The following is a 26,484-nucleotide window of genomic DNA, read 5'->3' on the forward strand; positions in this document are numbered from 1 at the left end:
GCTATCAAGCAAATCAGCTATTGTTGTCCTACACAATGATTATACATTCCCAATTCCCATTGACAATGAATGGAGAATTTACGTACGAGCAAATCAGCTATTTTTGTCCTACCTACACAAAGTATCCCATTGACAGCGATGATATTGGAGCACCCCTCACTTCACACGGGTGTGATTTGTTTCTAACATTTGTTTGCCATTTCTTATCTCCGCCTTGCCTTCCGCCTGACAAGGTGAAGGGCAGGCAGAGCCAGCCACGGTAAACATGATCGACGATTGTTATGACGCCAGATAGGCCTACTGTATAAACAATATGCTCACTCATCACGTCGACCTTTATATTGGAAATAAAGCAATTAAGTTGGTTTCGTTTCAACGTGAGCAGTGATAGAGAGATGGTCAAACGTAGCTTCTGAACATGGCCTATCCCAGGCCATAAATATCCATTAAGTTAATCACAGAATTGTCACTGCAATTAATTCACATTGGATGTAGGCCCATTGACGATTTTGATCCATCCTTCAAAAGTTATTTGACTTGATCTAAGACATCGTTTAAGTTCTACTCACCTCAAGAGTTTAGCAGCTGCGATTCTCCAGAGTAGGCTATTCAAGTAGCCCCAACTCACCGTTTCCAAGCAACACAAAGCAAACCCATGCTCAATAATTAAAATGTGATATGCCTACCTTCAAACGCAGTTCTTAATATAAAAACACTCATTGATCCAGTCATATTAATTGCTGCTGATGACGCCAGCGGCCATGAACACAATGAATGCGTAGGCCTATATAACAAATATGTATTGAATGATGCTGCTCATCAATTTGATGTCCATAATTAAACATTTTATTTCCATTTGAAATGTATTAAATACACCAGTTTGCAGTTTGTGAAATTATTAAAAACACTCAGGTTTCATACATGAGTATTTAATCAAAATAATTAAATATGACAACCAAATAAAAAGGCTCAACTGGGACCAGGATCAGATAAGAGTTAAGACAAATAAGATCTGGACACACATACAATTATATATAAAAGTGACACAATTTCATAATCAGGCAAAACATAACACATTAATATACTGTGTAACCAAAGCATTGTTTTCATTACTTTTTGAATATCTATGCAGCCAACCACAGAGGTGTAGTGTAGGGTTTGTAGATCTATTTGTGAGGAATCCCTTACATGGGACACGGGCACTCGGGGGACAACTCAACTACTGCATCATCTCATAATGCTGTCATACACTGAGTGACTGAAATCATAATGCTCAGCTTCATCAAATTCAAAGGCCCCTTTCAGAAACAATTCAAATGTCTAAACTTTGAAAACAACAATATGGAGGATCACCCCCACTTGCCACACTCACACAATGAGGTCCAGGTGTGCAGCAGGTAAAAGAGTGGTTCATTCATGCACAGCAATATGGGGTAGTTCCTCCTCCTACTGTACTTTGCTCTGTAAAGTTGCTTTGGGGAAGGGGGCATGCATACATTCTGAGAAGGCTAGAGGTTCCAAACATGAGAAGGATACGCATGTAAATTGTCTACACCCCACTGTAATTTAGACTGTTGACTTTAAAATATAGAAAAGTGCTATCAGATCATACTGGTAGACTCAAAGAAGCCAGCTGTCAATGTAAGCCTACAACATGATGCAACATACGACTGCACAGAAATCTTACACTTTGTTATTGCTGCTCACACAAGATGAACACCTCAAACATCACTCTTTGAGTCTACATCAGGAAAAAAATAAAATAATATATATATATATATATATACACACTTAGCACTGTATAGAAGGGAAGGTATCATCAAAAAAATAATGCTGAAATACATTTAATTACTAGTCTATGGGCCTTCCTTTATAATTTGTCCCCATTTTTGAAATGCTAATTGGTGGGTTGTGCTTTGAGTGCCCGTCCACTTAACCAATCTCCACAGGCCTTTTGGTCCTGCCAGCACCAAACTGATCAAGTTATGCATACTTTTGTGTTCTTGGCATGTTAAGGTATAACACACATACACACCTTACAGTACAGTATTGTCATATATATTCAGACATGGGCGATTCACCCTAAAAGTTTTGAATGTTAAGATTTCTTTGATTTACTTGTTTTCAGCACCATAAGGAAAGGCACAGTCTAGAAAGTACGACTCTGTCCAAGGATGAACTTTCAACCCTCCTCCCAGGAATACCACAAAGCAAAAAGCAGGCAAAGTTTGACGTGTACTGTACAGTATTATTTAGACATTGCAAAATATATTACGCCCCATTATAGGGTCAATCAGATCTATTCTCTTCCCCGACAAGTTTTTCAAGAGATGATAAAACATTAATATTCATAGTAAGATGGAGGTCTTCACAGGTCCTTTGGTTAGAGAATAAAACGCAGTAACAGAGGAGGGGTGGAAGTTCATCTGTTCAATACATGACAACATAACCTTCTCTAAATATATATAAAAAAGCACAATCTCCACACAGAAGGTCAATGCAGCAACATCAGTTTCTGCTTCCACATAAGACAAGTAAACCTATTGCATTATCAAGTTTGGATTAGTGACTAGTACTACATTATTAATGTCATATTTCGTTACAGCCATCATGGTTCCATATCTTATAGGATTTATGTTAGCAAAAATAAGTGGTGTGCATTCCGTTAATATAAATATATCTCCATTCAGAATTTATAAATGCTTTTGAATGGTGTGAGGAAAAGGCATCTGATGTCCAGCACTGCAAGATGAGGCAAGGCTATTATTCTCAGCCTTATGTTCTACCACCCCTAGGCTATGTAGTTCAATTCCGTGGCAACTGGCAACATACTGTAAGTGGAGAACATTCCCATAAGGCTGTATAATTCAACATTATCCGTATGAGTGGGGTAGAGGCCTAGATGGCCAACTCTACACACCTGTTCGCACCGTTGACCACTTTCAACCTGGTGTCCCTATTTGGGCATGTCACAAAAAATAGCGAAAGGGCAACTGGATAAAATCGTGCCTGCAACCATCATTTGCTGATTTTCACGTCAAAACTAAATGCTGGTAATGTCTTGACATCAAGAAATGGTTTCGCCACACACACACACACACACACACACACACACACACACACACACACACACACACACACACACACACACACACACACACACACACACACACACACACACACACACACACACACACACACACACACACACACACACACACACACACACACACACACACACACACACACACACACACACACACACACACACACACACACACACACACACACACACACACACACACACACACACACACACACACACACACACTTTGTGTTTAAAATCCTATCACTTGCTGCATCCAAGTATACAGGCATCTCATAGTCTTAAGGAGTTTGCCGTTTTAATTCTAATCAGCATTTAAATATGTCCCAGACACAGGTCCATTTGCCTCCACAAAATGTACACCTCAGCATGTGTTCTTAAATGCATGCATCTTGCAAGTGCAGTTAACGGTCATATCCTTATAGTCTTTCTTTGCATGAATATATAACCTACATATTTGATGCAATATTAAATAAATGCTTTGTACGAACATCCTTAACCTTTAGTTATAGCAGCTAGTTTGGTTCTGATAACACATGGCTAGTATAGAGCCCATTGTTACACTGCACCTCCTGCTTACACTATAAGCACCTATGTGAGAGGAGGGAGTCGTCTAGGCAATTCCTCCACCAGGCACACTGGTTTGGTCCAAGTGGAACGTTAAGGAAACCTAACTTTTTTTTGTTTGTTTGTTTCTTAAATCTGGTGTATTCTGTATGCACTGCAAGTCCATGAGAGACAATGCCCCATAGGGCTGGGTATAAGCAATAGTGCTACACTTGCTTTTTGATATTGGCGATTTCAAGAGGTATCAAAAAGGTATCAATAAACTTCAAAATGTTAGATTCTTCAATATTCAATCAATGTACACACATCTATCTGCATTTTAAAGTACTTATTTATAGAAGATGATGTAAACATGTAACACAAAGTAGACGATGACTATTGCATGATGAAATGTGCTTTCATCCAACAGAACGCATCTTTTGTTTTGTTTTTACGGAATCAATTTCAATTAGATCGGTATTACAACATGGCCAACGACACCCAGCCCTAATGCCCTCTGATAACAAATGCAACAAAACTAGATAAAAGTCTGAAGTGATTAACTTCAACAGTGCAAACAGCTGAGTGCTACCAGATCCTTGTCTATCTGGTCATTCACATTTGTAACCACATGAGGTCAGTGGATCAATGTTGACACACTGCTTTATTCAATATGCTTCAAAGAGATTCTGAGGCCGTTTGACTCAACGCATTAACGGAGGCACCCAAACCAACATGTTTCTAAAGCCTATATATAAATTAGGCTCAAACCTTCCACCTTACAAAATAGGTTCTCTCTCTAATCAAATCAGGCACTTTGTGTTCGCTCAACATCTTTCCAATACCAGACACTGCAGTGCACTCTTAAAAAGGATGAATATTGTATATGGGATGTCACATATTTATAATTTGTCAGTACATCTGATAATAACGATTTGTTTCATTAACCACTTTCAACCTGGCATGAGATTGTGGTAATTTTGGCCACGCGACACCATCGTACGACAAAGTATAAAACAGGGCTCAAGTATCATCAGCATGCGTTGTACTGAAAGTATACACAAATTATGCATTGCCCAAAAGTAAACACACAGACCCTGTGTATGTAAAAATAACACCCACACCTATTTGAGAATGCACTACAAACTATACACCAACTCGCAGCACCACCGTACTCAGAGATACTGTAGGCTACATTCTGCAATTCCAATTAATTGTCACTTGCCCCAAGTCAATCACACAAACCCCCAACAGGAGGTGAACCGTCCTAGCAATAACCAGCCTAAAACATCCACTGAACAAGCCCTGTCTGCATCAACACCTTATTGCACTGAAAGAGTCCATGACAACGCTATTGGTCAGTTCCTTATGGAGAAACTGAAAAAAGAAAACCCGTCATCACTGGTTAATGAATGATAGACAATTGGTAACTGTGCACTGTGCTCTATTGCTGAAAATGAATGCAATTAAAAAAAAAGTCTCATAAATAGCAGGAGGAATAAAACACACAGGGAAAGTCTCTGATATAAAACTCTGTACCAAGCTAACTCTTCTTTAAGTGAGAGTTCTAAAAAGGTCTGTTGCATGGCTGAGGATTAGTATTCTAACAGTCTGCTACAGTATATGATTTCTCGCCTTTTCACTAAGGCATCAAACGTTACACAATCCCTAAAAACAATGGCTGTATGTGGCTCAAGGTTAAAAAAAAAAGAAAAGAAAAAGAAAGGAAGAGAAAACAAAATGAACATTATCTGCATTTCATTCATCGTTTGTATCGGTAGATATTACTATAAGGAACCATTGGCTTAAAGGGATAGTTCACAATTTTTGAACTTAAGTTTTATGAAATACTTGCCATTAATATAGTGTTTGCAACTGTATTAATTGATTGCCCGAGTCCCGTGGTCGGAGTTCTGCTCTGGTTTTGGATAATATTAAGTAGTTCCGGTCATTTTGTGGGGGGCACTGGGGCCACGCATTAAAAGTAAATTAATCCACAAAACTAGCCTCATTTGTATTGTTGACCTATTTCTAAAATAATAGCGCAACTTTCGTTCAACTTTGACCCCTCTATCACATTTTCTTCATATTTTTTGGGCATAGTGATATGGACACAAAAAACATAGTTTTGTGTGATATAGGGGTAAAAAATGAACGTAAATTGTGCTAATATTTTAGAAATAGGTCAACAATACAAAGGATGCTAGTTTTGTGGATTAATTTACTTATAATGCGTGGCCCCAATGCCCCAATTTCACCAAAACCAGAGCAGAACTGCCACCACGGGACTCAGGCAATCAATTAATACAGTTGCAACCACTATATTAATGGTAAGTATTTCATACAGCTTAAGTAAAATAAATCTGAACTATCCCTTTAAAAGGGAGAGAGTAAGGCAGCCTATTGTTTGAGGGACAAAAGAGGGCTAAACTATGATTTATGAGGGTTTTCCAACCTGGTAGGCATCACCGGCCACCTCGCCTTTCACTGAGCAGACAAACATGTACATACTGTACTCAAACAAACGCAACGTCATACAACGTACACCAGCATGATTTGCCCAAGTCACTCACCATAAACTGAAGTGCCCTTGAACAAGGCATTGAACCACTACGATGAAATGTTCTATGAGCAGGGCCTGGCTGGAAACAAGTTCTTGAGCTTAGCCCAGATACCCTGGGTAAATATAGTAATCATTTCATTTCATTTCAAACCATGGAGCCAGAACCTCAAATGGGTCCACAACATACGCTGCAAAAATAATTGCTACTTTTCTATACTCAACTTTCTGAGGACCCCCCACCCCCAACAAAACAAAACTTTGAGCTGGATCACATCCATTATAAACAAACCAGATGGGGAGAGATGGATAGGTGGGGTTAGAGTGCAGAGACAATTGGCTGGTTTCATATTGCATATGTTTCTAAACCCCTCCTCCTCCTCCTGCTGCTCATCTCTGGCTTGTGAATGTCCTTTAGGGACGCCTGGCATCCTCACGTTTCATTGGCCAACGTTGCCTCAGCACCAGGAGCTTCTGGGTGACAAACAAGGGTGCTGAACCAACAGAACACTGAAAGTGACTGACTGGCTGGGTGGGCGGGACGTATCTCAGGAGGGGTCCGAGTCGAGGAAGAGCAGGAGATTCAGGCGAAGTACATGGTCCTCAGTGTGTCATGGTGAATCTGAACAGCCTTGGCCAGAGTCTGGGGGTCCCTGCCGTTACTCTGCGCAGACACATGGCTACCCTCCGCACTGTGGCAGAGAGAGAGAGAGAGAGATGGAGCATTCAGTATTTAAAGAAAGGAAAATAATCAGGGTTCTATTGTGCTGCCATTGTTTTCTTCAAATCGTTTTTCCCTTTTCTCCAAATTTAGTTATACAACTTGTGTACTGTGTAATCCCTGTCAATGCTGACCCTACAGTTGGTCTTGTTGGATGTTACAGCTGCTTCTTTTCATGTGACAATGTTGCGTTTCCCTAGGAGGGAGAGTAACACGTACAGAGGACCATGCTATCCAGGCACCCTGACCAACCTGTAGGAGACGCTAATGCAGTGACAGAGATTACCGCTCCTGCGCAGCTTTCCATCCATGACCACGGTCAATTGTTTACTGGAACACAACACTGGAACACAGTGCGGCAGTGGTTTGGAACCCATACCCCTGTACCACCCGGGAGTGCCTGTGTGTTTACGGTGCTGCCATTTTAGTTGTATTGGCGATCAATAATGAATGCAATGGAAAGGATGGGCTGTTTTTTTATTAATTCTTAGATTTACTTTCAGTACTTATTGTCTCTCACTATGGAGAGACAATGGCCTGCCTAACTTGCTAAATAACCCTCCCCCCCACCTGTCGTGCTCTTTGTCAACCAAGTGGTAGCGGGCGCGGAAGGCCACCAGGTGGGCATAGTAGGCGGGCGCAGGGATGGAGACCGAGCGCGTGCAGCGGACATAAGTGTGACACAGCTGGTAGGTGAGGAGCTGGAACTCATCAGCCGTGAACAGGTTATCATCCCACAGGACATGGTAGTGAGACGGCCGGCTCGTACCCTGAGGACAAAGGAGACAGAGAGAGGACAAAGTGTCAGAGAGACCATGGCCAAATTCCAATACCCAAAATCTCGGCCACTCGCTCACTCTCACTCGGTAACTCGGGGTCATTCCAGGATGACGTTCCAATTGTTAATATGCTCAATTGAGGAGGCGAGTGGAGCCGAGTGGAGAGCACATACAGCGAGTGGAGCCGAGTGGAGAACACATACAGCGAGTGGAGCCGAGTGGAGAACACATACAGCGAGTGGAGCCGAGTGGAGAGCACATACAGCGAGTGTACATCAGGTGCGGCTCAGTGGGGTATTTAGTCTCCTCGCGGCGGGTTTCCACATCACGTGTACACGTTTTTTTCCTCCTCCACATGTGGCACAGAAAACACTGCTTGAAACCCGATACTATGCAACCCACCCCCCCCCCCCCCCCCCCCCCAATCCACTAGCGCTGCAGCTGACCCCACACACACACACACACACACACACACACACACACACACACACACACACACACACACACACACACACACACACACACACACACACACACACACACACACACACACACACACACACACACACACACACACACACACACACACACACACACACACACACACACACACACACACACACACACACACAACTAAAAAGCGTTGCCGTTTGTGGAAGAGACACATTTCCGTTGAATTAATAGAGCTTCAGAATGATAAAGTAGCCTATCTACAGCCTACATATGAGAAAGTGAAAGGACCACAACAAGTATGATATATATAGGGTGTGTAGGATGGGTGACAAATTCCAAATGTACTTTGTCAATTAATTTAGCTTTCTCTCTCCATTCTGTCATAAACTATAGTAAAACCAAACCAAAACAGGGCGGCGGTGGCTCAGGGGGTAGAGTGGCTGGATGGTAGCTGCAAGGTTGCCAGTTCGAACCCGGGCTCCCCCAGAGTTGGTGTCGAAGTGTCCTTGCACTATATATTTCTAAAGCTATGAAACATTTCAAAGATTCCATTTCAGGCAAACATGTCCACCATAAGATGAACGTAAATATTTTTGAATGGGGTTTCTAGGTGTAAGTATGTAGGACTAGTAGCATGCCAAAGTTTGTGCTATTGCCATTGAGAATGCATTGGGCGTTTAAGTTAAATAACTCCGAAACTACAAATCATTTCAAAGTAAAAAGTTCCAGCATGTGTCTCCACAATAAGCTGAATTATAAAATGTGTGAATAGAGTTTCTAGGTGAAAGTAATTTTTTGACGTGCCATAGAGCTGCCATTGAGCCCCATTATAAATTTCTCAAATTTGAAAGCACTATATTTCTAAAACTATGAAACATTTCAAAGATTTCTTTTCAGGCAAACATGTCCACCGTAAGATGAACCTAAATAGGTTTGAATGGGGTTTCTAGGTGTAAGTATGTAGGACTAGTAGCATGGCAAAGTTTGTGCTATTGCCATTGAGAATGCATTGGGCGTTTAAGTTAAATACGGGGGGACATATTTTGACAGCAGAAACTGCCTGTCATAATTTCTCCCTATTCCAAAGCCCGCCCAGGTACATTATATATTTAAACTATTTTCAGCAATGGTACACTTATTTTTTCAGTGGGTAGATCTTGTTGAGCTGGTCATTTTGAAAGTAGATCTCATGTCATAAATGTGTGGGCACCCCTGATATAAAGCATAATAAAAGTAGGCTATATAAATATAGGTATAGATGCGCACTTCATCTGCCTCAAAAGCTAGTTAATTTCTCTCTGTACAGGAATGCACAGATTGATAGCAGTCATGACTGATTCATAGCAGTCGGTGACACTAATGTATTTATGTATATGTGGACTGAGCTGAATATGTCACGTTGGCCTATTATTGTGCCACACTGTTGCCAGGTCTATGAAAACAAGCCCACAAAAAATGCCTTTCAACAAGCTACTTAGTACTTACACACACTACAACTCGCTTATAATTCGACAGTGCTGACATAATGAAGTGACATTCTGGTACAGTGTGTAAGCCCTTCGGTCGCCCGTCTCCTTAAGGCGTCTTACTGGTAATCATATAATATAAGTTTGCGACTTTGCGCATCCCGGCGCTTATTCACTATTTCAGGAATAAATAGCTGTGCAAATGTTACTTACTGGCCATACACATTGATGTATTGTCTATTCTGTACTACACTTTCTCATCCACGGCTCTGGTTCCAGTGATCCAGCTGTGTGACAAATTGTATTGTTCCACTTTTGCTTTGGCAATGTAAACGTATGTTTTCCCATGCCAATAAAGCCCTTTGAATTAAATTGATACACGTCATAAGTGATCGCGGAATGTGCCGTCGCTTTGAAATGACAGCATAGTACATTCCGATTCTAGAGGCAAATCCACTCCACCACTCTGTCCTCGCATCGAATCCTCTCCTCCTCGCTGGGGGCGGGGCTAAGGACCGAGTGGAGGACGCGAGGAGAGTGAGCGAGTGTAAAAGTTGTGGTATTGGAATTTGGCTTAAGGGATCATGCAAGCCCAATGGTGACAGCTATTTGACCCAGGGTGACCTTTTACGCAGAGCCTGGTAGTCGATAGTCACTGAGGGGGCGCTTGTTTTAAATCGTATCTTGCCCATGTATCCATCTTTCTAGACACATTATCTTATCGTCTTATAAATGAGATTATCATGGCTATTCCCAGCTCCAGCCAGTGATCACGGAGACATGCATGCATAGAAACATACCTGTATTCCAGCGTGACTGCAGAGGTAAAAGTCAAACTCATAGGGATGGGTGATGTCTGTGTCCACAGTGGTGCCAGCAGGAATGTTTCCACTTCGTCCAACCTGATAGAAGCAGTCATTTAAAAAGGGGCAATAGACAACATTCAGCCACTAGATATTGCACTTTTACACCTTATCGCACAAGGTTTGCCATTTTCCTAGCCTCACGTAGCCAGCCAACTATTCCACAATCTCCGAATGCTACAGCATATATAGTCTGGAACTACACCTTCCAAAAGCTGAGAGGACAAAATCAGTCGCTTGGAAGGTGTGAAAAAGGTTGCTGAATGTGCCTGAGAGCCAACACTGACAGACGGCTACTATGGTGCTAAGGATAACCTTGATGTCTTTTTCAGCAACAAACCCACTGCTATCCAACGGTTGCGACCAGACGTGACAGTGTACACATTTTCAGTCCGTCAAATTGATTAAAATTATTATTTTACAATTATATGCAGAGAAAAGCAATAGAACGTATCCTCAGTGATGTATCCCAAGGTCAACAGGGTTTCGGGTCTCACGAACATCATACCCCTCACTCGGGTGACCCAGCCGGGGTCCCAACTTACGTCCCAGTAGCTACCCTCGATCAGACCCACTAGGGAAAGACCAGGGCCACACAATCCGTTGGTACCACTCCGGAACTACTATGCCGGGACTGAGAGGTACAATTCTGGCATGTGGAGGGACTAGGCTCTGTGGGTTGCCTCCTGTCCGGGCCCCTCCTACATCTCACCAGGTCCACTCCTGCTCTCACCAGGAGTACAGCGAGGACCTGTGCGTTGCACCAGACTCCCAGCACCAGACACTTCATTCAGGAGTGGTGGATTCTTGAGCCGCAATGGTTCTGCAGGCTCCACCTTGGCAACGGTAGCACTGCAGGCTCCACTTTCGGCTCGAATAATAATAATATAATAATTTTATTCAACAACCTTTTAAAAGCTCTGTGTTGATGCAGTTTGCCGTCATCATTTTGTGGAGAAATGCAAGACATAAGGTATTTTTTGCGTCACTATATTATTGATCTCCTCACGTCAAACCATTGGGATTTAGGTTGACAATTGGTGACGTTTGCCTTGGCTTTTAGTATTCTCTAAATACAAATTAAATTGAAAACTAAGTCACTGTACTACTCACCCGCTCATTGCGATCCGCACAGAAGAGGCGTGTGTGGTGGCGTTTCTGTACTACTATGTAGGTAATCCCTGGCTGATACTCCTTCTCCAGCATGATACAAGCCTCCCGGATGGCCAACAGCTCATAATACAGCACCTGCATAGAGAAATACAGAGGTGGCTTCTAAATCCTGACAGCTTTCTGAGAACCCTAGGTTTCTATGTCAGTGGTTCTCAACATTTTTCACGTCAAGGACACCCAGAATTATCTGTATTTGGCCACGGACCCCCATCGGAAAATATGTAGTTCCAGGGACCCCCCAGAAGCAAAGATTTGAGTTAAAAACTCTGAAAGAATATATATTATATTCAAAGATTTGCGCCACATTTTCACGATTTTTCAAAAAATAGCAGATCTACAAGCTCATAGCGTGGCACCGAGTGCCGCGCTATGAGCTTGTAGATCTGCTATTTTTCAACAGCTAAAGTGTAACATAATGCTTAGTTAAAACACCAAAAGGAGTTCCCGTCCTTAAGTGAAGAACTTACAATTTCATACTGTAGTACACAGTGAGATTCAGTGAAAATAGAGGGTAAACTGTGGAGAGCAAGACTGCCAAACATCAGTCTACTCTAAACACACAAGCGGCGCTGTGGAGAGGCTGGCTATGGGAGACTACCTCTACCTTAACCCATTCAGGCCTGACGTCGAAAAAAAAACAATTTTCTGAAAGATTTGAGGCACATTTTAACGATTTAAAAAAAATAGCAGACCTATGTGGCGCGCTATGAACTTGTAGGTCTGCTATTTTTTCAATAGCTAAATTATAACATAATGTTTAAAACACCAAAAGGGGTTCCTGCCCAAAATGGGTTAATCAGTCAGATGACACTGAAAACAAATGTTGAGCCGTACATACTGCATAAATAAAAATATAACATTTTGGGGTTTTACAGACAGATTACTTAAATTGACTGTCCCCATGACATAAAATAAGTCAGTCCTACTGCCCCCTAGAGGAATCTGTAGGGTACTTTAAGACAGTTACATTTTGTGGCCCAGTTATATTTAATATTCCATAAAGCAGTGAGAGAGAGAAAAAATAAATAAAGTATTTAGCCTGATATCTGTTTGAGTCAACTCGAAAGATTCTCAGTGAAAGTAAATAAATAAATAAATAATAATAATAATAACGCTGAGCATAAGTACATGTCTGAACTGGCCCTCTGAAACTCCATCCCTGTAGAAGATGATTCTAGTGGGCTTGTAGCGGGTGGACTTGTAGAACTGGATGAGCAGCTCTCTGACCATGGAGGCCAGGTCCTGGATGACCTCCTGCCTGGGCCTCTGGACCCGCACCGTGGCACAGTACCTGCTGGGATGGGCGTCCATGCTGCCCACCACCTGACACACAAGAGAAAAGAAAAGACAGAAAAGACATGCATACATGATATTGATCATAAATGTTGATGATGACAAGGAGTTTGAAACAGAGGGACATAGGATCAGACTTGATATAGTGGGCGGCTGGCCTACGAGGTCTCACCGCTGCAATAGAAGGCTTCTTCCCATCTCCAGCTGGTGGGTGAGTAACATCGGCGCCAAGGAAGATGACTGGCTGCTGGAACACAGCAGGACTGGATGGTGGTCGGGAAGGAGACAAAGCACATTGTAAAGCTAAGACATCATTTATGAAAACCACTTAAAGCTACACTATAATGTTGTTTTTGTGAATAAAATGCGAGTTTGACCAATCTGTATGGTAGAGCATGCTAATATACAAGTTACCCAAATGCCGTAGTCACATTTAGTCTCCCTGCTCTTGATTATATTTTTATTTTGCACAGTATAATAAAATATAACAAAGTAAAAAAAAGTAAAAAAAAAAACATTATAAAAAGGGAAAGTGCCAGGAGGAGGCATGAAGCCCAGGGGGCTTATACAAGGCCTCTACCTACATAAGACGCAATAAAGACATATATAACAAGATATAAAGAATTTCCAAAAGACATTGCCGTACAAACAATATATACAAAATCTGCAACATGATTTAAAATTAATTTAAATCCTGTGGTAGGGTATGACCACTACTGGTTGACAAGTAGTACTGCCTGAAGGTAAGACATTTATTTTTTGTCTGAGCAAAATACCTCTGCTATTTTAATTGCCAGGTTGAAAATGGTTAAAACAAAACCAAAAATCTGTTGCTACCGTTGGTGTGGCACCAGGATGTTGTTGATGCCTCCCAGTTTCACATTGATCTTGAGGCAGAGGTTGGAGAGGGTCTGAGGAGATGTCTTCACCACATTCTTCACCTGGACACACTGAGTGGCCATGCCCAACAGGGTGTCTCCCACCCGCTTCACCTCAGCTGCAGAACACAGTTAACAGTTCATACACTGTCTGGAGAATAGATGAACAGAGACTCATGATCCAACTGTACATGTTGAGTGATTGTCCATGATGATTCTGTCATGACGGATGCCCGTTATGGATAACTGCTGTAAAGATTTTTGTTGATGCTTTTTTATTCACTGTTCATGGTCTGTACATTATCCATATACCCACTGTTTTAGGATGGCTGACTATTCATATATTGTATCAGTCCCATATCCACTGTTGATAGTCTGCACATATCCATTGGAAGGCAATAGATGTATGTTCATGTATATACATATCCATTGAAAGGCAATAGATGTACTGTATGTTCATGCATATACAGTATTTACTATTCATAGATTATTCATAATTGTATATTATACTTATCTATTGATAGCATAGATGGTAGATTCAGTCAGACCAAGTGCAGCTCTAGACTCCTTTTTCAAATCTTATTTTTATCACAATACTCTTACCTGTACCTATCCTGTGTTTCATGCTTCCGGCTGTTTCTGCTATTACACCTGGATCAAAAGGTCTATCTCTCGATTGACGATCTATCCATCTTTCTACCGCTATCGCTATCTCTCTCTCTCTCTCTCTCTCTCTCCATGTACCAACCATAGACGGGGGTTTTTCCAGGTAGGATGACGATGATGAGCTGCAGTCCAGCATATGTGTTCTTCAGGTGTCTGAACATGGGCTCTACGCTGTCTGCGCCCTGGGCGTATTTACAGAAACACGGCTGGCCCTGGATTGGCATCCCAGCATCCTTAGAGATCTTTCGCAGCTGATCAGTGAAGCCCCTGGGAGAGATATGGGTGAGAGGAAGACAATACATACACGGTACAACAATAACAAAGCGGTGCCAGTGTTTAGTCGGGTGGAAACTAGCTAGCTGGAACGCTGTGACTGGTCGGTCTGTTGATTCTAATACTACCTACAATACCTCACACTACCAACGTCTGATTTTGGATTATTTAGAGGGGATAGATACATGAAACTTAAGGCAGAGAGGGGGAAGGACTTGCAGTACACGTCATCAGACAGAATCAAAACGGGAACTTTCAACCCACACAAGCTCTGTTCAATCTACATTCCCTGAGATTATAGGAGTGTCATCAATGAGTATTAGGTGGTCTTAAACACATTATTCCTGGCATCCCAATGGAGGTGCAATGGGCATGTCATTACACTGGTGCTGCAGTGAATCAGGAGGTAGAACGTCGGTCTTGGAATCGGAAGGATCCAATACTCAGCTCCTTCTGGCTGTGTGTCAAAGTGTCAGACACTGAAACCCTAAATGCTGGTGGGTGCTCTGCATGCTTCCCTCCACCATTGACACTGTATTTGAATGCGAGTGAATAGTTGAATGTGATGCACATCGTGATGTGCTAAAACGCTCTGTACAGTATAAATGTATAAATGCACCATTTACCATTTTTAGGTGAATCTTATAAGTGTTGCTTCTCATTGCAACACTTTATGAGCTTGTATATAATATATATTTTACATTTGTTTTTTTTTGCTTTTTAATAGCGCTCAAGTGAACTCACTTGAGTATCTCTTCCCGGCACTGCCTCTGTGTGGCAAAGCAGGCAATGGCCCACATCTTAATCTCTACGCCGGTGTGGAACTGCTTTCCTCTCATGTCCCACACCCCGTGACTTGGTGTGGCCACGGTGCGGTTCTGCAACGACAGTTCAGGGTTCATCTGCTGGGGCTGGCGGTCACACAGACACACACATACATACAGTACATACGTACGTACAGTACGGCACATACATGGAGACATGGTCAGCTGATTGGGTTAAAAAGAGAGAGGGCAGTGGAAATCAAAGCAGGTATAGACTGAAGATAAACAACTTTTACAGATTGGCCTAAAGTGATGAGTGTAAACAGATTGTGTTTTAGCAAGCTGATGAAGTAATTAATTGAGCATTGAAGTTGAGCATAACGTTGCTCTGAAACCGAATGGTTATAAGTTGGTTATAAGAGTGTAGAAGATATAGTACACTGTGAAGAAAACTAAATTGTCTGGATTATGAAAGTATTCACTCAAAAATATGAAAAGGATTCAAAACAGCATGCATGTAAACAATAAAGTATAAACCACAAAGACATTCCAAACAAACAACCAAAGTCAGAGAGGACTGTGGTGTAGAGCTGAAGCAAAGCTAAAGAGATGATAATTTTTTAACAACTATACAGTAGATGCAAAGATAAAGGGTTTCCTTCAGTAGGCAAATCAGAGGTCTGGTTAACCCTGACCCTGCATTTACCGCTTAAAGCAATGTCAACACCTCAAATGGGACTTTTAAATGACATGATGGGGGTTACTTACTTATTGTTTATAAAATTAGTCAGCACATGCCATATAAATAATGTTAGATACTTTTTAGCTTTCTTTCCCACTCAAGTCCTATTTAGGAGGCAAATCAGCCTCCTTTGACTCATCTTAATCCACAATATAATTGGAGGGAAAACCTGCTGACACCAAAACACACAAAGAGGCATATTGTCAAAAGACACACATGCATATGAAGCGTGATATAAAGGGGAATGTACCATAAAGTGTTCAGAGCTCGTCCTGCCGCCATATTGCAGCATGGGGGCGGGCAGGACACGGCCTGTAACCTGAGCCATCTCATCCCGCACGCGAAATTGGAACTCTTGGACAAAGGGGTCAGCCTCATAGTTTGCACTCCGAACCTAGTGGCAAGATGACCAAAGGTCAGGGTGAGAAAAAGGATGGATGGGAGACAAAGCAATAAGAGAATACACTTTCCGAAACAGAGTCACATCATTACAAAGATATAATATTCTTATAATAAGTATAAAGTTAAGATATATGCTATGGACATAAAAGTCCATAGCATAGCTTGTAGACCACCTATTTTTTATACTTTTGAAATTGTTAAAATATAAGGACGCCAGGCTGAAAGTGATAAAAAAAAAGATATTGAATACCGGTAATAAAATTCCTAAATCTGATCTTAAAGAAATATGAATGGCTCTAAACAGCCGAGACATTAGTCATTAAAACCAATTATAGGATTGAAAATGTATTGCATGCAGATGTTCTTCCAGTCCACCAGGTGGTGTGCAGTACTCACCAGCCTGCTGATCTCTTCCTGTCTGTCTGGGGCAGAGCGAGCTGTGGCCTTAATCATAGTGGATGTCTGGTTATCCGTTAGCTTTTTAATGCAGCGCTGTCCAGCAACAATGTTACACACCTGGAGCGCCACAGGAACGTGGGTTAACACAAGAGGATCAGGAATCGTCATCAATATACACGCAATTTATTAATTAATAAGCAGGATAAACAACACAGAATGGAGTTGGTTCTACTTTCAGAGTGCTTGCCGGGCAGAGAGCTACTGCAAGTGGAACATTTTAACAGCCAAAATTGTAATGTTGCATTTAATCTTCAACAGTCACATGTACTGTACATTCATGTTCACCTCAATGCACAATCTCTGCGGTCTTTAACTATAGATAGGTATACGACACTGCCAACCATCAGAAAATAAGATTTGGAAACGTGATTATCCATCGACGGTCAAAACTGTCAATACATCCGAGTAGATGTTGCTGTTCTAAAACTCTTACCTCCAGAGGCAGATATGTGTGCTTCTGCTCCTGGCCGACCTGTAGACATGGGAGGTGGGGGTACTTCAGCTGGAGGTTGTATTTCTCCCTGAAGTACTGGGCTACAGTACGTTCCACTGTCTGACCATTCTCAAGTTGCAATGGAAATCTGGATGGTTAAAAGAAATGAGCACATAGAATAAATGTAGCCAGCACAAGGATGGTTGAAATATCCCTTTCAAATGGAAGGAGCGCACACCAAGAGTAGGGAGGTGCTGACCACGGGAGACAAACTTTATGTTATGAAATATCCCTTTAACATGTTGGGATTTAAACATTGGTGTTAATGACTTTTATTCGGGACCGCTACTAATGTAACCCCTGGAAAAATAGAATTGAGTTGCAATTCAATCCACATTTGAAAACTATTCCTCACTATGCCTCAAACTATTTCCTCAACGTGGAATACATTTACAAGTGACGAAGCTAAAGGTAGGTGTGTTTTTGTGTGGCTAGATTTGTTAGGCATGGGCCCGGAAGGCTGGCGTAGTGGTCCGGGCACCTAGTGACAGCGTGTCGCGGGTTCGAATACCAATCCCTGACTGCCCATCTATCTCTCCCCCCATTACTTGTCAGACTACTGTATATACTATCTATTAAAGGCAGAAAAGGCCATGGCCAATTTATATTTTTGTCTGTGGAATGGATTGCAGTCCCATTACTAAATTAAATATGACTGAATCATTTCAGCTAGATCATCAAACTTCTACTGAAAACTAACAACAGCCACTAATTGAGGCATACTGTATAGAGTAGACACATACGTTTGGTGGCTGGCAGGGCGTCGAGTCACATTGCACACCCTGTATTTCCTACGCATGGTTCCACAGTGGGTCACCTCCACCTTCAGACCTGAGGAGGCACCAGTGAGAGCAGTTATCACAGTGTAACAAGAATAAAATATTCATCCATTTCAGTATAACGTACATTAAAAAGTATATAAGAACAGAGAATTTGTTTTATAAATGATTATATTTAAGGAAAGCAGTTAACTTGTGGAGAAACCGTAATTAAAGTAAAACTCCTAACTAAGTAACTACTAACCAACTACCTACCTACCTATATTGAAAACGAACTATAGTGCAAAGCAAAAACTAATTGAGACACAAAGAATTTAGTGAAATTTATACTGCCTCGAGTAAAACACAATGTGAAAACAGTGACACAAGAAAGAGGCTGTTGTGAACATTCCTGTCTCTCACAGACAAGAGATTGACACATACCTTTGATCTCTTTGGTGAACTTGACCCTGTGAGAGTCTGTGAGGGGCCGGGGCTGTTCATCAATGTTGTGAATATCAAGGACCTCACACATGAACTGGATGACTGGCTGGGCTTTGTAAAACGCTGTGGCTGAAACTGAACACAGAGAGGCCAAAGCTTACATTGTCGAATTAAAACAAGCATGCATCAAGTTTTATCCTTTCTCATTTCAGTCACGCTAACCATCGATGTTGAGCATCATCTTCCACATGGCGGGCCGTACTGACTGATGGAATCCAAACCAGACCTCCCTTCCCCCGCCCAGCGGGTGGTCATAGCCCTCTGGGGATGAGAAGAAAGAGCGGCCTACTGGGGTGTACCTGGGAGGGAAGAGACGGTGGCTGGGTTACATTATGTATGACACATTTAGCCTGATGATTGTGTTTTCCCACAACACCTGGTGTGATCTGGTGTAGTCACTGTCATTGACACTGCCAGGGTTGGGAGTTCAATTCCTGTGTAGCTCGAATCGATGGTTAGGAACAGATGGTGGCTGGGTCATGTACATTTGGCCTCAACAACATTTAATACCTGATGCAATCTCCAAAGTGTGGTTCAGTGGGTAGAGCATAGACATAACACTGAGACAGGAGGAGTTTAAATTCCCCTGTGCCATTCAGTGAGTAGGACATGCCACAGTTAAAGGATGACCATAACATTTTCAAACACCCAAATTGGTACCCTTAAGGAGAATTCCATGCTAGAAGGCTTTCTCACCTTTATTTGTAGTCGTTACGTCCCCACCAAAGAGGTCTAGGTGTTATTTTGTGCAAAAGCTCCTTATTGGCTATTTCCCCTACCATAAGCCCTAAATGAATTGCATTGAATGGGAATTGAATGGGGCTATGGGGTGTTGTGCTAATTTGCTTATTTCCATCGCTCAAAATTATTATTATTTTGTATATATCCTCTCTTCATAATGTAAATAATATCCCAAGCGGCACACTTTACTACTTATTTAGATGGAAATAAGCGAATTAGCACAACACCCCATAGCCCCATTCAATTCAATGCAATTCATTGAGGGCTTATGGTATGGAAATAGCCAATAAGGAGTTTTTGCACAAAATAACACCTGCACCTCTTTGGTGGGGATGTAACAACTACAAAGAAAAGGTAAGAAAGCCTTCTAGCATGGAATTCTCCTTTAAGGACTTAAACCATATTTCAAAAGTAGTGAACAGCAGATCCACAAGCTCACAGTGCATTGTTGCTACAGCGATCAATTGAAAATGCAAACTTTGAATAGGCATAGCTCAGGTCATAGTTTAACCGCCAGCAATAAAACTTCAATACACATATGCGTTTCCTTATGAGGAACAAATGTGGTATGGGGACCTTTGACCTCTGACCTTCAGATCTCCCACCATTTTGAATTATATGAAAAACAGTTCAAATCTAACTCCTCGCGGGATCTTTGATCAAAATGCACGAAAATGTAATGTATACACATGAACTTTGGACCTATAGAGACGAATCGAGTACATTTTTTTAAGTGAAAAGGTTTTATGAGCCAATGAAAATTGCAGTTTTATGACATTTCTTTTTCCCTTAATACATACATGCAGCGTCACAAGAAACTTTACAGTATGGTAGAGGGTCATGCCAAATAGCACTGAAACCAGTCTTACTCCATTTGGCTAAAGCAATAGCAATAGTTAATTAAATTAAATCGAAAATTAAACCTTGCGTTGTTGCCTGGATCAACACAGGTGAAGAGAAGTTTGTACGTGATTTTTTTTTATACAAAACATATAGCTGCAAGCAGCGATAACAGGCACTTCGAACAGACATAACTCATGCCTCGTCTGTCTGTCTGGGATACGAACAGCTGCAATACCGCTGGGTGACCTAAAGTGGCACTGTTGAGCAGCTTAATAGGGCTTATTGCTTAGTCCCGTTTTATCGCTGCTTGCAGCTATATTTATTATTATATTTGACGAGACATCCAGCTTCAAATGGGGACAATCTGAGCCAGACCAGAGGTCTGATCACCGTTCAGTTAGGCATTTGGTTCCCCACTTAAAGGCATCCATCCACCAAATGGTTTCTGTAATGTTATGTGCGAGCAGTCTGGTAGGTAAATGCTGAATAATACAATAACGGAGCAAGACAGACATCTTCTACCATCCCATCCTTGGTTCACGTTTCACAGCCAGACAGCTAATCCGCAGGAGTTACAGTGCTCATGTTTAATTCAGTACTACATTGATCGTAAATCTTCTCCAGTCAACAATTTAAGATTGAGAAAGATAAGGGGATACAGATATGAAACTACCATCTGGTTGTCTGCGAGATAAAGCCAACCTGCCAGAAAAGTTACTGCTTTCTTAAAGGGATAGTTCACCCAAAAAAAATATTTTTTTAGCTATCTGTTACTCACCGCATTCCATGGAGACTTGAATTCATGGATATCGTTTTTGTTTTTGTCGCATTCCTAAGCCAATAATTTGATGACCAGCAGTGGATCCCTATGGAGACACAAGAGTCTCCTTTGTGTCTCCATTGAGTCTCCTACCGTAGACTCCACCGGTCATCAAATTATTTAGCCTGGGTTCCAGCCTGCTTCGCTGCGTTCCGTGGATTTGTTTTGTCTCTCGGACTCAGGCTACAATTATAGGCTTAGGAATCATACAATTATAGGCTTAGGAATCAATGGACAAAAAATATAAAATTTATTTTGAACTTAAACTGTCCCTTTAAGTTATTTACACACACACACACACACAACGCAAAAAAGCAATACACTGCCTCGAGATATTTTCACATCAAACTATTACTTTGGTGATGCCTCATTCACACACGTGGACAATTATTATAAATATTTGTGGCAAGGCGAAATATCGACCTTGTTTAAAAAAACCTAATTGTTGCGTTATGTTCGTGTTCTGTGTGGATGTACTCCTAGTATAAAGCAGTTTAAATTAATACAAATCGATCCCGGTGTGAAGTAGACCTTCAGTTATCATTTAGGTCAATGTAGAGTACAAGAGTTTATGAAGAGAAAACGACTCACTTCATGGAGGGCAGGTGTCGAAGGACAACGTCCACAGCATGAACAGGGTTGGTGCTGAGGGGCTTCTCCAGGTCTACAGACTCAGGAATTCCAGTTCGGCCAGTCAGGACCTCGTGCAGCATGTGCCAGCTGACCAGTGACACAAATTTGATGGAGACTTTGAAGGGCCTGTCCTTACCCCCCTCACCAGGCAGTGTGACATCCAGATCCACCTGGAGGTTTTATCGAGTTTTGAGGTTAGATTGTGTGTGTGTGTGTGTGTGTGTGTCTTCCTCTCTTCGCTGGATTAAATGGGGAGGTTAATAACTTAATTCAACTGTGGTTGAGTTGTGCTTCTGGACTGTCATGGTCAAACTTTTCAAAAATCCAACAGCTGGTGGCACACCATTCCTCATGTGTGTAGCAACCGCTTTACTTGCTGTTGAACAAAGTGCTCGATTCATGTCATGCTTTGTGAAAAGTGTTATTAAAGTGTTAGTATTCATTTATATCCTTACCCCGGCACTAGCAACAGGAAGCGGGTTAGCAGTATAAAGGCTCCTCTTCCCATCATAGACTGGTCTACGGTCCCCAAAGATGGTCACCTTGAAGTGCTGCACCATGGAATCCACCACCTCCCTAGTGAAAACAAAAGAGGAAACGTTGAAAATTATATCATATAGATTGGATTCATACGACTCCCCCATATGTTGGTTTAACATAAGAAGCAAGTGAAGACACCTGACCTGTTGCTAGTTAGCATTAGCAAGTTGAAAAAAGTATTAAGCCTTTAGTACAAGACCAGGATTTGGAACCACTCAGCTCAGCGTGTCTAGTGTGTGAGCAGACTCAGCAGAGTGTCTGCTCTGTACTGGTACAGTACCTGTTGACACGGCGTGGACATTTCTCAGGCTTGATGTCGACCTCATACAGGTAGACGTCAATCTTTGGGATGTCCACCTGGAAGCAGTTGGCCAGCAGCTTGATGGGCTTCCCCACAGTGCCATAGCCAGGTCTCCGTGGCAACGCGAATGAGAAGGCTGGGGCTGGGGCCCCATCGGCTCCTGTATGAAACATGAGTTAAAGAAAATAAATTAATACATTTAAAGAAAAAGAAAATATATGGGCCACTGTACATATAATCTATCATCAGTTACATACAAAGCTCAGCATTACCATCTATTTATTAATTCACGAAACCAGTGTGTGTATGCGTTTGTCTGTCCTGGGCATAACTTGAGCGACGTCCCACCAAACGACCTCAAAATTGGAGCTCCTGTCCCATTTGACCCTTGAACTTGTTTGAAGTTCATAGTGACACAAAAAACACAAATATCTGTATCCGTCTGTCCGACGGTCTGTGGAGGATGCACCGAATCTCTGTGTTTGGGGGCGGCTTCCCTGATTGGCCAAGCCGACCAGTCGGATTTAATGATTGGTTGAGCTTTGTGTAAAGTTTTTCAGCAAAACCAATATAAGTGGCAGCGTGTGCAATGTAACAAATAACTAGACGAGCACTGTCATTCAGAGGCCATGCAAGTTAGAACAATGAAATTAGGGAATACACGCCACACCTTGATGGTCAGTATCCAACATGACGAACAGTCTGATGAAGTGTCATTGTTCACACTGCTAGATGCATCCTTCCACCAGTCTGATCATTCACACTGTGGAGGGGGCATGTCTTAAGTTCCACATTTCAAACCAGGCCAGACTTTTTTGAGGAAAACAAAGGCAGTTTGGGTAGGAAGGAAGTGGCCGATAAGAAAGAAAGTTCAAAGAGGGAGGCGAGTGGGGGCAGCTACAGTCAAAACTACCGTATTTGACTTTGTTTCACATTTGATTGAAGAAAACTGAAGTGATGAAGTGATGAAACTGGAAGAAAGAGACCAACGATTTCTTCCACAGGAATGTGCAATCACATTTTGGTGACATATTGAACCAGTACCAGCTCAGCAGCTCTATATTATTCCTTACCAGCACATTCATTGTGAGACATGAGGAGAAGTGGGTGTGTGTGCCAAGCTGTACCAATTTTCTACCAATTTCCATAATGCCTAAACTGTAAATTTCTCCGCCAAACAGTGACATCACTTAACGACAGGCTTCCTACAGTTATGAGTCAGAAAATCCACCACACCACACAGTACTTCCAGTAAATGACATGATGGTGTCGGTGACATACAGTACATGTGGGTGCATTGTACACTCTTGTCACTCTCGTGTCATGCATACATGGGCTTGTGGCAATGGGTAACAGTAACAAGGGCTGACCCTTTTGCAAGAAGCAGGTGTTACTACTCAGTGACATTGTACTTTCGGCTGCTGCGTCCTCTTGTGGCACTTTTGCTCCCAATGTATCGTTGCCGTGCCAATGGCTCCCATGTGGCTGCTGATTCACCATAGCAACTAAAGACATGCTGTCAAGAGGAAAACAGGTGCATCCAGATTTGCTTTGCTTAGCTTTGGAGGCTTGAGAAAATAGTCTAAAAATGTAAAAGCAAAAAAGAAAAAACGAAATATAAAATTATACTAGGTGCTATATGTTGCGCCACCCCGTATCCCTAAACTTATTTGCCATTTCTTACTATTTTTAAAAACATTTTAAAATAGTTCAAATAGCTGATCTACAAGCTCACAACGTGAGAATTGTAGATCGGCTAGTTTAACTATTTTAAAATGTTTTTCAAGACAGTAGAATATGGCAAAGAGTTTTATGGATAAAAGGGTCAGGCGTGCCCAAGATAGGGCCATAGATCTATGAAAATCTATGACCGACCAACCATCCATCCATCCATCCACCTACCAACCACATGAGAAATATGCTCATATGCTAACATGCAACAACACAAAATACTTCGACAAAGAAACATCTGAACGTAGGCATACGTGATTACCATTCTTGCAGTGCACTGCCTGTCATAATGCCCGACACCCACATACACTTGTAGAATAGAGCTCCAACAAGTAAATTCTAGTCTGGTCCGTTTAGCTGTGATATAAAAGTTCAACTACAAACTGCATATGGCTGAAACAGTAAACTCCGTTAGCTGACACAAAGTTCAATAATATATGAAGAACAATCTATGACGCATCGATGCCTCACATGTTAGTAAGCTGGCCTTCGCTAATTTCTTTTTTTTTTTTTTTACAAACGGAAACCACATGAACTACAAAAAAATATATAAATATATATAATATCCATATTTAAGTGTAACCATGACAGCAGTATGAAAGTCTTCCCTTCCAAATGCAACGCCTCCCCCCAAATGTGAATCCTGACTGACTGTTCAGTGTTCACACAAGACAGCCTGCCTCTAAGCTAGACTTCAGGCACCACACCTGACAGGAGGATCACCACCTGCTTCTGACAGCCGCCAACAAATGACGTTGGCGAGTAAGACCAGTTAGAAACTGGAGCACACAGGGCGCACAAGTGACCGGCAAAAACCACAGAGGATCAGTCAATATGAACCCCCATATTGACTTACTGGATAGGGGAGGGGTGGGGGTAATTAAAGATGTTTGAGGAGCTGTAACGTTACAACATATTATGTATCAGAGGTCATCTACTCCTCTTGATTCACAGTGCACACCTTATTGTAGACAATCCTCAGTGTTCAAGAGCGTCTTGTCCATTTGTAACTGTCTGAGGTTTTACAAAAGCAAATGGATGGACCCCAGGATTTTACACTGTACTGACTGAGGTTATTCTAAATCTCTCACCTGATCCTGATGTTCCGATTTCCATTCATGAGGTCTGTGTCGGGACACCCCGGCTCTCAGTGATCAGATCTCTGGACCAGTTTGACTTCTAGCCACCTGTCAACTAGTCAACCTCAACTCCCGGCTGTTGTGGACCCGGCGGGCCGCTTGGGGGGTCCTCCACTTATCCCGGAGGTCCTGCTTTCCCTTTGCCCCCGCAACTGACAGCAGAAAGTTGGAACAACAAGAGACAGCCTCTTCTGTTCGCCGAAGCTCCTTCAGTTTCTGCTGAAAGACAGACAATGGCATAATGTGTGGTTTGTTGAGGACATTTTGACAGCTGAGAGTAGTAGTTTTGGTGCATTTTATTAGTGTTAGCAGACGGCGTTAGCTTAGCCGACAACTAGCGACCTACTACAGACATCCAGACCGACATGGATGTACAGCGTACCTGCTAATGGGTCAGTGGATCCGTCCTCCACACCGGGTCAACTACTTGTTTTCTCGCCAAAGAGGAGCTTCGATCTTCCGGCGTCCTCCTGTGATCGCGGTCTGTCGGAGATAAATGTACGGTACCGGTATGAAAGCCTCACTACTGTCCGCCCTCTCTCTCTCTCTCCCTCCTCCGCCGAGGGAAATCCGTCAGGAAATACCAACCGCACGAAACAACGTCACTTCCCATCACTCGTCGTGTTTGTTTATTTATTTTATTTTATTTTATTTTGTTTCATTTCAAGACAATCTCACATGAACAAATAAGAAATCTTTGTCTACACACCTCATCATTATAAATAACGATTTTTTTGGTCATCTCTATAAATTATGATTTTACTGATTTCCAGATGGGGGGGCTATGGGGCTATCATACAAATACCGGTATGTGATAAACCTGGAGGTACTTACACA

At 42.1% G+C, this 26,484-nt stretch overlaps 1 protein-coding gene across 4 annotated transcripts; it reads right to left on the reverse strand.

Annotated features, from left to right (window-relative positions):
• Positions 1-913: 913 nt before the first annotated feature.
• On the reverse strand, positions 914-26,216 carry ago3b (argonaute RISC catalytic component 3b). Of its 4 annotated transcripts, XR_013791763.1 has the most exons (21): positions 26,030-26,216; positions 25,600-25,863; positions 22,757-22,937; positions 22,392-22,512; positions 21,895-22,106; positions 19,062-19,198; positions 18,840-18,974; positions 18,381-18,468; positions 17,578-17,725; positions 17,082-17,201; positions 16,534-16,677; positions 15,522-15,688; positions 14,587-14,771; positions 13,798-13,957; positions 13,133-13,223; positions 12,796-12,990; positions 11,608-11,742; positions 10,432-10,533; positions 7,504-7,703; positions 6,367-6,904; positions 914-6,231 (listed from the first exon to the last, which is right to left on the reverse strand). XR_013791763.1 is itself a non-coding variant. In XM_079523062.1 (20 exons), the coding sequence occupies exons 2-20, from the start codon at positions 25,622-25,624 to the stop codon at positions 6,796-6,798; spliced, it is 2,622 nt and encodes an 873-aa protein (XP_079379188.1). In that variant the 5' UTR covers positions 25,625-25,863; positions 26,030-26,216; the 3' UTR covers positions 914-6,795. The 4 variants fall into 4 exon arrangements, 3 of the variants coding, with proteins under 3 accessions (XP_079379188.1, XP_079379186.1, XP_079379187.1); XM_079523062.1 differs by having other exon boundaries at positions 914-6,904; positions 15,522-15,655; XM_079523060.1 differs by having other exon boundaries at positions 914-6,904.
• Between the last annotated feature and the right edge of the window lie 268 nt (positions 26,217-26,484).

Source organism: Electrona antarctica (genome assembly GCF_951216825.1).
Source record: "Electrona antarctica genome assembly, chromosome: 15".
Taxonomy (NCBI): domain Eukaryota; kingdom Metazoa; phylum Chordata; class Actinopteri; order Myctophiformes; family Myctophidae; genus Electrona; species Electrona antarctica.

Coding starts and splice junctions, on each gene's coding strand:
- ago3b (XM_079523060.1), bottom strand. CDS start 25,624: ATGGAAATCGGAACATCAGGATCAG. Junction 12,991..13,132: donor AGAAGCCTTCTATTGCAGCG/GTGAGACCTCGT, acceptor CTTGTGTGTCAG/GTGGTGGGCAGCATGGACGC. Junction 11,743..12,795: donor CAGAGGGCCAGTTCAGACAT/GTACTTATGCTC, acceptor TTCTCTATGCAG/GTGCTGTATTATGAGCTGTT.